This window comes from Phaethon lepturus, unplaced genomic scaffold (assembly GCF_000687285.1).
Source record: "Phaethon lepturus isolate BGI_N335 unplaced genomic scaffold, ASM68728v1 scaffold52872, whole genome shotgun sequence".
NCBI classification, from domain to species: Eukaryota; Metazoa; Chordata; class Aves; order Phaethontiformes; family Phaethontidae; genus Phaethon; species Phaethon lepturus.
Window position 1 is genome coordinate 1 of NW_010526612.1, and position 14,203 is coordinate 14,203.

At 37.6% G+C, this 14,203-nt stretch overlaps 1 protein-coding gene across 1 annotated transcript in view; it reads left to right on the forward strand.

Annotated features, from left to right (window-relative positions):
• Positions 1–254: 254 nt before the first annotated feature.
• WDHD1 (WD repeat and HMG-box DNA binding protein 1) overlaps positions 255–14,203 on the forward strand; it is a 29,186-nt gene continuing 15,237 nt past the window's right edge. The window contains exons 1-10 of the mRNA XM_010283105.1: positions 255–331; positions 1,857–1,968; positions 4,738–4,889; positions 7,090–7,201; positions 7,756–7,806; positions 9,412–9,507; positions 11,094–11,186; positions 12,066–12,172; positions 13,611–13,746; positions 13,910–14,105. Of these exons, the coding sequence (XP_010281407.1) occupies positions 255–331; positions 1,857–1,968; positions 4,738–4,889; positions 7,090–7,201; positions 7,756–7,806; positions 9,412–9,507; positions 11,094–11,186; positions 12,066–12,172; positions 13,611–13,746; positions 13,910–14,105 (1,132 nt within the window). The remainder of the gene's footprint in view (positions 332–1,856; positions 1,969–4,737; positions 4,890–7,089; positions 7,202–7,755; positions 7,807–9,411; positions 9,508–11,093; positions 11,187–12,065; positions 12,173–13,610; positions 13,747–13,909; positions 14,106–14,203) is intronic.

Sequence of the window (14,203 nt, forward strand, 5' to 3'; positions counted from 1 at the left end):
CGCCTCCACGGCGAGGCCCTTCCGAGGTGGGGAGCCGCAGGCGCCGTGTCCAACGCTTGCCCGCCTGTAGCTCGCTTAGGCCCAGCGCAGCACGGCCGGGGGTTGAGCCCCGTGTCCCCAGCCCCACGGGTGCGTGGGTGGGTGTCACAGCAGCTCTGACCTTGCCCTGCCGTTTGAGGCTCTTTCCGAAGATTTTCCTTTTTAATTTATTTCTCCCCCTTTTGTTCTCTGTAAATAAACAGGTGAGAGCGAAGATGCCTTCCACGCAAAAGCCCATGCGGTACGGCCACACCGAGGGCCACACGGACGTCTGCTTTGATGACACTGGGAGGTAAGTGCCTAATTCCTAGGGACCAGGGTGGAGTGTGCCCTGGGGAGGGGTGGTCTTGTGCCTGTCTGTGGCTCTGTCGGGAGTTCTGTACCAGCCACTGCTGGGTGAGATACTGGGATGGATTTGTGGCCTGGCTTGGTCTGGCCAATACTTTGGTTTTTGCCTGTGTTGAGAATTGGCTTGATGATATATCTTGATGCCCTGAGTTTTGAAGTGCCTGATTTATAATTTAAATGCAAGCATATATATAGTATGCATAAAAATATAGTATATATGTATAAAAACTCTATATGCACTTTTTATAAGGGTGACTTCATAGCAGAAATCAATGTAGTGTGGGAGTAAATATGTTCACATATACACTAAGAAATTCAAAATATAGTTGAAGAAATCCAATATTGGGCATGCTATCTTGTTATTCTCATGCTAGTTCTTGAATGTGTGAGTATAAACTAAATATTTTTCATTACCCTTTTATTGATTAAGAATAAATGGTAAACCAGAAAGCAAGATGTCTCAAAATGAACTCAAGGGTTAAGTCTTATATATATTGAGTATGGTTTAAGTCCATATTCTGTTATTCTGTTCATTACCTTTGGTACAAATCCTACTCTTAAGAGTTAGTCTAATAACAATCCCTCATAACCACAAAAAACCTTATTTGCCATTACAATGCAAATGTAGTCCGTAAAAAAAGGATGCCAAATGCCACTGGTCCACTACTGCTGGACTCCCCAGCATCAATATATTCAATATCAACGCGGTATTGTACGGACCTTAGAGAACGAAGAAGAGCAACATCACATCTTCACCACTGGGTTTGTAACATTTTGGGATTTAATTAGAATTTTTTGGGACTGCAAACAACTTTATGAAAAAAGCATGCAAGGCTTGATTATAGATTCTCAATGCCTTTAATTAAAAATCCCATACAAATTTCTGTATATTTGCTCTGTGACTTCAGGTTATTGTTTACTGCACTAAAATTGTGAAAGTTGGCTCCAGCAAACTTAAATTCCATATTAACTGTTTTCTGAAGGTTCTGTGGGTCTGGAACATGCTAAGCTTGTTAAACTTCAGTCAAGTATGCATTAACACTCTTAGTAACCCTCAACTTTGTAATCAGCTGTAAAGTAAGTTTTCAAAGTCTTAAGAAGCAGTTAAATGCCCAGTTCTGGAAGAAATCAGTGCTAATTAAGTCCTTTAAAAATGCGCTCTAGGTCCTGGAAAAAGTGGATTGACCGATAATATCTAAGGGTCAGTTCAGATGAGTGGCCAGACCTAGGTAGTTATCAGAGACTCAAGGTACTGCGTTACGTTACCAGACATGATTTCACCCGTTCCCCATGTTTAATAAGTTACTTAGACGTAATAAATGTAGATATTTGCTGTATCACATAGTAGGTATTATGTTTCAGTTTTGAAAAACCCTAACACTTTAGTAACATTTTCATGTTGGGATTGAAAGTCGGAGTGGCTGTCCTTTCCATTCCTGAATGTTAACAAATCCTGTGTCTTTTCACAGCTGCATTGTAACTTGTGGCAGTGATGGAGATGTTAGGATTTGGGAAAACCTGGATGATGATGATCCGAAATCCATTAATGTGGGAGAAAAGGCCTATTCATGCGCCCTAAAGGTATCGGTCGTTAACAGAACTCCTCTAAGTTGTCACACTGGTGTTGATACATGATTGTACAGTTGCTGGATTTTCACGCTCAGGGATGCTGTTTGTGTGGGTTACATTAGCCAATATACTGGGGTAATATACAGAAAAAGGCAAGAATAATGCCATATGAAGAACATTTCAGTCTGATGTATGTTAAATGTGTAGATCTTTGTCTTCAGATTAATGTATGGGGAAAAAAAAAATTGAATGCTGTTTAATGAGCAGCAGGTATTTAAATTTGAGCATATGACCACATTGTACCTTTGTGTCTAAATGGAAAAATTAAAGCAGTATTGAAAACACAATTTTCTGAAATACACAGAAATTTAATTCATAGAATCATTATGGTTGGAAAAGACCTCTAACATCATATCTGCCTATAGACTTTTTGAATATTTTAACTAAATTAAGTGTTTTATATAAACCAAGAATACTTCTGACAATTCATTTTACCCTGTACAGGATTGTGGAGGAATTATTCCTTATACGAAACTTCTGTAATATTTTTTTTCCTCCTCTTCCTTCACATTCAGTTATACTCTCTTCTGACTTTGATCTCCTTCCTGAGAAACAAACCCAGCAGTTTAAGCTAATTACACAGTGAACTTCAGGCTTTTTCAGTGTTTTCTCACAATGTGAGTTACAAAGTTTCCCAGCTTAAAATGTGATCATCAAGTATTAGGAAAAAGAGACAAGAGGTTGTTTTATGTGGGCCTGTTTTAAGGTCCAAGGAATTATAATCTATATTAATCAAAAATTACTTTCAGGAAGTCGGTGTCTGGTAATGCTCTTTTATAATTGGTTGACATTTCACTCTCAAATTGTTGTTTAGCCCAAAGATGCCTCTGACCCGCCGTCCCCAAAGTCTGAAGAGATCAGGATTCTTGCTTGCCTAAGTTGTAACAATTTGTGAGAATGCGGATTACAGGCAATTCTGTAGTCTGACTGCCATTTGAAGGATAACCTGCTCGGTTTGTTTTAATGTGAAGGCAGTTCCTTTTAGTATATATTGCAGGAGTAATTATTTGTAAATAATAAGGCAAATAAGTTACCCATATCAATTTGTATAATAGACAATAATTCTTTTAACTATTCATGTTCATGTATTTAGCTTGAGAATTCTCACAGTATTTCCTTTATGTGCAATTATTGTTACATTACACTAGTAACAGGTGGTCTAAACTGTTGTCTTTGTGGCAATTGTAGAAGAGAGAAATTCCAAAAGGCTACATCAGTTCTTCAGATATTGTGTACTTAACTTTGCAGTGATAAAGGAAAATTTTAAAATTGTTTTTCAGTTATTTGTGATTTTGGAGAGGACTAAGAAAGAGGAAATAAATGAGAATTAACATATATGTATTATATTTTAAAATAATAATTTGAAACCGTATTCAAAACTACTGCTTTAAGTGAAACCACTTTCTTATATCCCTTTTAACACGCCTCCTGGATCTGTTCCTCAATATCTTTATAATCTATTTTCATCATTGATTTTTAGGGTATTTTGCTGTTGATTTTTCGTTGCATTACTTATCTTTTCATAAACCAAGTGAGGTGACTTGAAGGAGTTCTCTTAGCAAATCAGTGTCAGAGCCAGAGGTTGCTAAAACTATTAATGAATAGAGGAGGGAAAACCCTGGTTTTAATTTTTGTCACTAGTAGGAAAAATCCTCTGCTATTAGGTTTATTGTAAAATGCTTTTAGTTTTGAGAGTTTTTTTATTTTTAAACAGTGAGATTAAGAATGCTCTGTGAGACTTAACTTCAGGCAATCTTATTTCAAAAATTATTCTTCATTAATGAAAATGTCATGAGGAACTGATCTGAGATGTCGATGTAATCTAGGTAACAAATACTGTCTCTTGGTTAGGTATTTAGTATGGGCTGCTGCTTTGTTTATCTTCAGGATTTTTACTGTAGCTTTAGGCAATTTAAAAAAAAAAAAAAAAAGGCAACACTTCCCCCCCTCAAAAAACCCTCAAGGAAATAAGGTATTTCTTTATTCATATATTTCAAAAACTTACTGCTGTGTACAACTGAGGAATAGTATTGTCACTTGAAGAAGAGAGAATACTTTCCAAGTACAGGATAATTATTTCTTTTGTTTTGCACTTCTTTTAATCTGGGTTAATTTTTAGTAAACATCTGTTTTCTGAAAAGAACTAAGCTATAGTTCATGAACTCGTCTTTCCCTGGTGGCATTTAAATGAGAAGTTCAGTCCAAGGGTGCCCTCTCCTGATACTGCAGCATATTGATCTAAATAGCATGCGAGATTCTTCCTGTTAGAAGAGCTTTCTTGCCTATGTAAAAGGAGAGAATCTTCCATCTACCAGAAGAAGATCAGGCGGTCCTCTCTGAAATTCATTAGTGACTTTTGAGTATTCCTTATTTTAGTAAAGATACAAGCCGAGAAGGTCTTGATGCAGTAAATTGCCATCTGGTTAGCATAAAGAACTTCATGCATTTCAGTATTAAATCTAGCAGTGTGTTTTTACAGGACTGAAAGTAAGAGAGTAATTTTTCTAGTTTTTAATAGTTTGGTTAAAGTGTATTAAAGTATTCAAGTTGTTGTATTTTTTTTAGGAAGAAATAAAAGTTAAAAAATATGTCCGCTACTACTCTTACTGTCAGACCCCTTTTAGAATGGCCCAAATACTGGGATCATCAGAGCAATTTTTTTGGCTCCATGGACATAAGTGTGTTTTAACTAACAAATTTTATGATGGATTCTGTTTTTAGAATGGAAGACTGATCACAGCAGTATCAAACAATACTGTTCAGATACATACATTTCCTGAAGGAGCTCCAGATGGCATCCTTACTCGTTTCACCATGAATGCAAACCACGTCATCTTTAACAGCGATGGTACCAAAATTGCTGCTGGATCTAGGTAATCTGTGTATGACAAGGAAAAGCACTGCTATCGTTCAAAGTCTGGCAACTTCCTCACATGCTGATTTTTACCAATGAGATCATTAGTCCACATACCTCTGAGGGTTTTAAAGTATTGCAAAATGCCTGCCAGGGGTGGAGGGGAAGAAAGGAATGAAAATGACTTTAGGAAACAATGCTCTGAGAGAGAGTTGATCCACCAAATAATTTTAAATGGAATTCTGGTGTTGTGAAATAATTCCTTTTCTTTAGGAGTCCTGAGTGTTTTCAGCTTTCAGTCTTACAATGTATAAGCGTAAGTGTTTGCCCATGTGAATCTCATTGCAGCATCAAGGATTTTGTTGCTGTGTGCTAAAGATAATGTTCTGTCTGTTCAGGATCATGGTGCTGCAGATGTATATACACATGCAAAAGCTAGATGGGTTCTAATTTGTGTGAGAGCTTTGAGTCATTCTCTGGCATAAGTATCATCACCATTCTGCCAAATGATAATGGATGACAGTTGCAAAACTTGCCTGAGGGGAATTAAGTGCACAGTTTATTTAATTTCTTAGGGCAGCATGTTTGCTTTTTCGTCGTATACAGTCCTTTAACAGAGATGGCAAAATAGCAAGCAGGCGATATTTATTTTTTCCATTTATTTAAGGCTCAGGTGATTCTTTATTGGATCTGGTGAACTCTGTGGGCAGCTGTAGCTAACTCGGGCTGTCTGCTTGCCTCTACTGGAATTTGTCCTCCATCCCCACAGTAAAGACGGCAGAGCGTAGCATCTGCTCCCTGGCTCTGCTAAGTGTCAATTGAACTAGAAAGCAATTTGGATGAATACGCTGAACTGTGAACTCTGGCAGCTGTGGAGCAGACACACCAGCTCCATCAAAACTGGGAGACTGGACAGCTGGGGGCAGGAACCACTCCGATCTCTAAATCTGACAGGGATCATGAGTTCGGGCCCTTTGCCAGTGCTTGTTTCTGAGGGAACAGCTCTGCCCCAGGACCTGACTTTGATTAGAGAGATTAGGCAGACGGCAAGCTCTTTTCTGTTTCTAAAACTTTTATAAAAACCCAGTACTTCTGCAGCCTGGCCAGGGCTCTTGCATTAGGAGAAAGAGCTCCTAAGACTGTGAGGCCACTCCTTGATGAGGCCTTCTGTAACATACTGAAGGAGAAGGTGACAGCCATGAAATGAAGGAATGCAGCTAAGAATAATTGCTTTTAGTTGTCCCAGATTTCTCCATTTTTTACACAAAGTCTGTGAACTCCAGTGTTTTATAAGTTTAACATCCAGCTGGCTGCCCAAGTTCACATGAACTATTTGAAAAATAGTTGTGTGGTGTCTATTGTGTGGCTTCTAAAACCTATCCTATTGCTTTTTTTTTTTTCTTTAAAGTTGATTTGCATTGTTTAAGAGTGCTAACAATTTTAGTTGTCTCACAATATAGCTTATAGATTTCCTTTTATGACTTAGTTAGTATTAGATAGTTGACAAAACTGAAGTTGTGTTTCTGAATATAGTTAAAGTAATGGTTAAGTCCATAGAATTAGGTCCTAAAATTAAATTTATCTCTGAGGGTGTTGCAGTGAAGTGTGAGAGGGAGTGGTACTGAAAGGCTGTCACAGGAGCTCTTTGGCTTAGAAATTAGCATTGATATTTTGAGTTAAACTTTAGTAATGTCTGCAATTTTGGAAAAGGAAATAAAATTGTAAAAAATCTGTTAATGTATCTGATACACTAAATGGTCTTAAAAATCCTGTTTAAAATGTTGCCAAATAAACTACATGCTCTACCATTTTTTAAAAAAAAAACACATGACCAAATAATTATAGTAATGAATATCGGTCCCATTCAACAGATAGTTCTTGTTAAGTCAGTTCTCTGGTATCTAACCAGAGGTTTTCATTAGGTCATATACAAGTAAACAGGTGTATGGTCAGTGTGTACATAATATCCTTTTCAAAGAGCAACCGTATTTTATGAACTTTGAAATGAACAAAAATTGGTTTTTGATCAAGATAGTCTGGCCTTGCTCCTGTTGTAGTAAGCCTTAAAATTCTCATTTTCCCTTAGATCATACAGTGGTTAGAGCCATAACTTCCCCAAAAGATAGTTAGTGCCCAATTTTTATTGCCATAAACACATAGTTAGTCATTGATTAACAGCAATGTTAATACTTCTGTGTTTGTGCCATTGTGATGTACAGTGACTTTATGGTCAAAGTTGTGGAGGTGACTGATAGCAGCAAGCAGAAAGCATTCCGAGGACATGATGCTCCTGTTTTAAGCCTGTCTTTTGACCCCAGGGATGTTTACCTGGTAAAAACACTTTCTTGTTTACTTTCTATTTGAATCTCCTTTTCCCTGGGAAAGAAAATAAATATAGACTTAAAAAAAAACAAAAACCAAAACACAAACCAGTGACTGGGCACATGAGACTACTTAATTTCAACTGACCTTATTGATGATGGAATGTGTGACAACTTGTTGCCTCCCAGGAGGACTCAGTTTTTGCTTTACTACTCAATTACTGTCTATGTTCTTCTGGAATCTAATGCTGATCTAATTTTAGAGGGGAAAAATGGTTCACTAAAGAAATTTAGTATTAATTTTGAGCCTCTTTTGCGAATAAGCAACTCGCTTGAAGTATGAGGATCTGTAAATTACAGTAGCTTGGAGTTGAGTACAATTATCAAGATGACAGTATTAGAAAGTTTTAAGTCTTAAAATATTTTAAACTGTGAGCTTTTCTTTTTAAAGCTGCCTCTTTATTATGTGTCTGTAGCATTGGTTATAGGACTGTTAAAAATGTTGTAGCATTAATTTCTCTATGTCTTTAATTATTAATTTGTTTACAAAAATTTCTTACATAGGCATCGGCGAGCTGTGATGGTTCTGTCAGAGTATGGAAAATCGCAGATCAGGTAAAAGGCCTGCCTTTTGAGGTTAAGTGTTCCATAAGAGATCAGGGGTTTCACAGACAGCAAGGAGAGCTGGAATGAAATAACCCTACTGGAATAATGCTTCTTGTCATATGATATGTCATCAGTAGCTGCTGGTAGTATTTACAAAAATCTTTCTGTCTGAAATTCTTGTGCAAGTAGGAGGGTAGCTATGCACTAGAGCACCTGAAAGAAGAGCTGGTGAATTCAGATTTTGGGGGAAGAAATCTACACTTTACAGAATGCTTTTACCTACTTCTGGGAGATAATCCAAAGGCTGATTATGAAATGTTGCCTGGGTAGCTGTGGATTGTTCTTCCTTTCTGTGGAATCCCTGATTTCTTCGGTTTGTCTTTCTTTTCATTGGCCAATATTGTGCATTTTGTCCTCAGCACACTCAGAAATAACACTTCTGTGTGAAGATAGCAATTGACATCAGGTTCCTTGTTCCACAATTTTAGCTCATTGCTTTCAGGGTTAAGGAAGGATTTTTATACTAATAAACAGCTATCTAGGTATATTTTGTTTTTATTTATTTTTTCTCAGCTTCCTATGGAATAATGAATAATTTTCAGGATTGTAGGCTGCCTGGTGAAGGTGGAATAATGCTCTGAGATGCTGCACAGTATATTATTTTGTAAGCGGTCTGGTTGGTTAGTCTTGAGCATAGGAACACGATTAGTTTAACCTGAGGTTAGGAAGAGATACGGATTTCACATGCCAGGATCACTGAGGTGATGCCCATGAGGATGACATTCTCCTTTGATAGGGGACTTTGGACACAGTGTTGCTTCGGTCTCTCCTGCTCTCTGCCCATGGCACGCATAGTTTTCTAAGGACTCGAACTTCAGCTCAGTGCACTTCAACCTTTTAGATTTGGGTGAGTTTAAGGCTGTTGACAAGCTTGCTAAGGCTTGCTATTGCATATGTTGTGAAGTTTGTAAAAAACAAAAAAAAAAATTCTCAGAAGGAGGACGTAAATCACATTTTGAAGAGCATAATTTATTAGAAAGACAGTCTTTGGGCTCAACTTGGCAATATTTGGCTGAACTATTTTCAGGGCCTGTAAGAAATCAGATTTATTGAGAGAATCAGATTTAGTCTCTGCTCTTGGAACTCTGAGGAACTTGAAAAGAGGGTTTCAGGTGAACACTTTAATAAGGAAATTCTGCATATGTATGTGGGATTATTTTTGCTAAATGCCATTGACTGAAATAAGAATCCATGTGGAATTATTCCTGTAAGTACAGTTGAAAATGTACCCCCCCCACTTCTGCATTGCTACTTTTTAAAACAAAAGCTTATTTCATGTGAAATCTCATGTTCCAGATTGGCAGTGGGTGCCTTTTGGGGCAATTAGACTAACTAATAACTAATTACTGTAATTAATATTTTCAGGTCTATATTGGCAAGATTTTTTTTTAAGGCAATATGTACCATTGTATTTGGATGAAAGAGATTATTTCAGTTCCAAAAATGGCATATCTTTTTTTCTTTGCATTTTTTCCAGTTTTCCTTTAAAAATTTGTACTATACAGTGGATTTTCACAGAGCTAGAAAACTAATTTTTAAATATTTGGTTTTCAGACATGCACGACAAGCTGGCCACTGCTGCAGAAATGTAATGATGTAATAAATGCTAAATCAATATGCAGGCTTGGCTGGCAACCTGGCGGTGGGAAGGTAGGTGACAATGTTTTAGCCACATCTTAATCCTTCTTCTCTCTTTGGGAGTTCAACAGTAGAATTCAATCTGGGCAAGCCCAAATTGCAGCTCCTGGGACTAAGGAAGATATTTGGGGTGAAGTTCACTTTTAGGAAAAATAAAAACCTGGAAATGGTTACTTGTTTAAGCTCCAGACTGTGTTTGGCAGTAGGCCAGCTGTCAGCCCAAAACAATGTTAAACAGTCATGTTGCGCTGAGTAGGAAGGAACATTGTACACGAGGGAAATAATCAAATTGCTCACAACAGAGCATCAAAGGAGTTCAGTCATTCTCTACTTTAAGTAAATTTTGCCTTATCAGTAATCTTGCTCTGTAGATATTTCCGTAGTAAGTTTTTTCCATTCTTTTCACCTGGAGAGCGAAGTTGATTCTGTTGTGACTAAAGGTGGTGCTGATACAGATACACGCTAGACTACAGGTCTAGTGCATTGTGTGTGTATCGCTGCGATAGCACTACGCGCACATCGCTAATCAAAACGAGTTGGGGAGTTAGTATAGCTATACAGATGTCTCCGTAGCACGTAATGTAGAACACCTCTGCAGCACGTGATAACGCAAAGGGGAGAGAAGGAGGGAGCAGATAAATGCAAACCTGTAGCAAATAAGGCGTGTCCTGCCATACTTGAAGTAAAGGACAGGGGATTGAGCGAAAGTTGGCCATTTGGGAAAATTGTTTTATGGCTTCTGTTGTTGCCTGTGATAATAGTGTGGCAGAACCTATTCATCCTTTATTGACATTCCAGTATACTGGATCTAAAGAGTATTTTCCAGTGGTTTCTCATAGTTCTTACCTGAATAATCTTGTTTCCATGACTTAGCCTTTGTATCTGTCTACCTGTGTACACTCTTCAAAATACCTGGATGCTATGATAGCATCATGTATAACTTTTCTGTGAAAGAGAGAATGTCACCTGCAGTACAAATTGTTTCAATATCCTTACTTTTAATTTTTAGGCTAATTCTTCTCTCTCTCTAAGTAGTTTTCTTACTCCTCTTCCAAAGCAAATTGTTAAAAGTCTTTAAAAAAAACCCAAATCCTAAAAAAGTAACAGGCAGTAACGCCTATGTAGTTTTGTGAGAGATGAAATGAGCTATTTCAGGAACCAGCTATTCAAATAAGATTTATTGAGAACTTGTAACCTGATCAAAAGAGGTTTGGGGAGGGAGGGAGAAGGAGAATGTAAGCCCTGTGCTCAGAGCATTGAAAACTATTTATATGTGTGTGGTGGCTGTTTCATAAAAAAGAACTTCTAACCTTATGGTGCAGCTGTCATTATCTTCAGTTTTCTGCCAGAAAGAAATGAAGATTAAAATAAAAACAGACATGCTTTGCTATGTTGCATGTGGAAAGCATTAAAGAACCTTGTAATTCAAGTTACTTCAGCTTTCTTTACATCTCAGTTGGCATTGCTAGGATGCTAGAGAACCATTAAATACTGAGGCAGTCACAACTGTAATACTTCTGAATGAAGGAGCTATGCAATTTGAATGTTCTGTTTGGAAGGTAACTTGTTCTAAATTGTCTGATTCCTCCTTTGAACAGTTGCTGGCAATTCCTGTAGATAAAGTTGTTAAACTATACAGAAGAGAAACCTGGGATAGCCAATTTGATCTGTCAGATGCATTCATCACACAGGTAGGTACATAAACCAGGTGCTTGCTAAATCTTCCATAATTTAAATGTTATTCTGCTAGAAATTACCTTCTGGACAGTATCTCTTCCCCACCACCCTGCCCCGTCTTTGTAACGATTGCTCACATTTTCTATTTCATTTCTGATCCTGTTACTTTATATTGGAAAACAAGGCAAGAGATACTAGATGAGTGTCAAACATGTCTTTGTGGCTCTGGTTCCCCTCTTTCATTTATAGTAACGCACTAGACTGGTGAGTCACCAGCTGCAGCTGAAGAACATCTGTTTTCACAAATTGCTCTAAATACATAGCTTTTTAGGGAAAATGTTAAGAGTATTATTTCCGTATGGAACGGAGATACCAGTTGTTCACTTTATTAAGCTGAAATTTAGCTACATAGTAGCCCTACCTGTGCCGCCATCTTTCTTTTGACCTGTTTATATGCTTGGAAACATTTGGGTTAAAGAGGACCACTTTCCTAGTGCTTTTAAGATACAGAACATACAGTCTTGGATTTTAATTTATGGAACTGTATTAAGTTCAAAATAAAGCAAGCTATGTTTAGTGCTGAGTTTGCAAAATATATTATGTTTCTGTTTACATGTCTAGAATCAGGTTGTGTTTGACCTCATGGCAGCATTTAATGACAGAAGATGGATATTCTCGGGAGGGGTGCGGGGGGAAGTGTGCCGTCTTTAAAGAATGGTTCTTGCAGAGAACTACCTAAAGCCAGCTCTAGTACAGGAGGCTGGATATGATTTGCTGAAGATCATTATTATTATTTTTTATATTCTAGAATATCTGTCTGTTTTAAGCTCCAGAATATGAACGCTGTGCATGCACTGATTTTTTTTTTTTTTTTCCCTCTATTTTTACCTTAGCCTTTGAATGTTGTGGCCTGGTCTCCTTGTGGGCAGTATCTGGCAGCTGGAAGCCTGGATGGGAGTATAGTGGTGTGGAATGTGGAAACCCAGGAGTGCATAGAGAGGTATTCAGTGTTGTTCCATAAATCCCTAAGTACATGTTTTTTCTTGAAATAGAATTTTGTTATCTTTTCTGTAAAACCTCTTTGTGCAAATATAGAACTCTACCTCTTGAAAAGGCTTAATAAGATTTACAGGGCAGATCTATAAGTTGGCTGCTAATGTTCCACTGAAAGCAAGCACCCCAGGAGACAACGTATGAAGGCTCAGATCAAAGAATACCATTTACTTGGTCTCACAGATGGTCTCTCAGCTGGTGGTGGGGCTGGGAGCACACCCAGAGAGGGAGCCAAAGCACACAGGTCAGAAGAACGGCGTTGGGTCTGGGTGATGCTGGAAGGCAGGGCCACAGCTCAGCCTAGACTTGAGCAAAGGGAGCAAGAGGAGAGTTCTTCTCTTGTGCAGCCCAAGTGAGGTGCACTAATACTGCAGTTCATATTCTGAAGGGAATTCAAGGGCTGCCATATAATTTCCGTGTTCCACAAGGAAGCAGCTTCCAACAGAGTATAATTCTTGGTGGTAGGTAGAAATGTGGCATTGTTTTGCCTTCCCTCACCATACCCAGTATGCACAGAAGTGTGTTCTGATTATGTGATGTACTGTTTTCCTTTCTGCATAGCTAGAAGGATCTGGAAACATTACATTCTTAGAAATAGAATAGGGAAGGGTCATGAATGTGGATTTTGTTCAAATACCATAGTCTAGTTTTCTGTGTGCAAATATCTCTTATTACTTTTTAATCTAATAGTCGATAGTTTTGATGGAAACAAATTTTCCTCACATCCCAAACCCCAAGATCATTGGCAGTAGTATATATTTTCTAAAGGAAGAGGGAAATACAGATGCATAAGTCAGCCATCCTCACCTGTAGGCAAAAAAGGGCAAACTGGCAAATTGCACTTTAGCTTGGTTAGTTAAAGCATCTCTCTTTCAAAAGAAAAAAAAAGTATGATTAAGTGAGGTAGAGAAGAGAAGGAATGATTTATCTGTCTGAATATTTTGGGTAAGAAACATGATTGTTACTGTAACACCTATGTTAAGAATTAAAGACAGATTATGTAAATAATTAATAGGAGGATTCTTTTGTGAGAATAAAGGGTGGAAAAGATAGAGGATCAACTCATCAGTTTGGTACAAGAGAAACAACTGAATGTTCTTTTTATAACTGGATGGTTCTGGAATGTATGACTGCTGGGGAAGTACTTTGTCTTTTCTGCATGTATTAGGAAGCTGTTTTAAGAATATGATTGTGTGTGTTTGTTTTTTTTAAAAAAGCTTAAATTATTTCCTCCATAGAAAAGGAAGCCCTGCTATATTTTTTTTTTTTTTATAAATATCACTGTAAAACCATTTTCTAATACTAGTACTTTCTACAATAACTCTTGGGGAGGTTTCTGCCCTGAGAAGCTTACTATAAATCCATTACTTTTCTATTCTTTTTAGGATGAAGCATGAGAAAAATTACTCAATTTGTGGACTGGCATGGCACCCCAAATATAGGCAAATTGCTTATACAGATACTGAAGGAAATCTGGGGTTGTTGGAAAATATCGGTGATGGAAAGAAACCAAATGACAAGGTGATCAGTACCAATGATTTCTTAAATTAACATGATTATTTAGGTTACCAAATTATATTGGATGTTCTGTTTTCTGTTTTGAAAGTTCCCCCTTGTGTGTTAATTCGTTTCTTGAATTCCATGTCCGAAAGAAGCTTTATGATGATTGTTAACCTGGTTTTAGGTTGCCAGTACAGTGACAAAAGACTACAATGATCTGTTTGATGGAGACGATGATGACTATTTAAATGGAGATATGATTGAACCACAGTCTTCCCCAAAGGCTGGAGCTAATGAAGATGATGGTGATGATGATGACCTTATGCCAACTTCAGGCCATCTGAGACGAGCAATAATTGATGATGATGATAACTCACTAGGTACAGAATGAACTAATTTTCCAGAGCTCTTTAGTGCTGTTATTGGGACAACCTCTTAGCATCCTTTACTCATATGTTCCGCCTTTATTTTTCCAGAG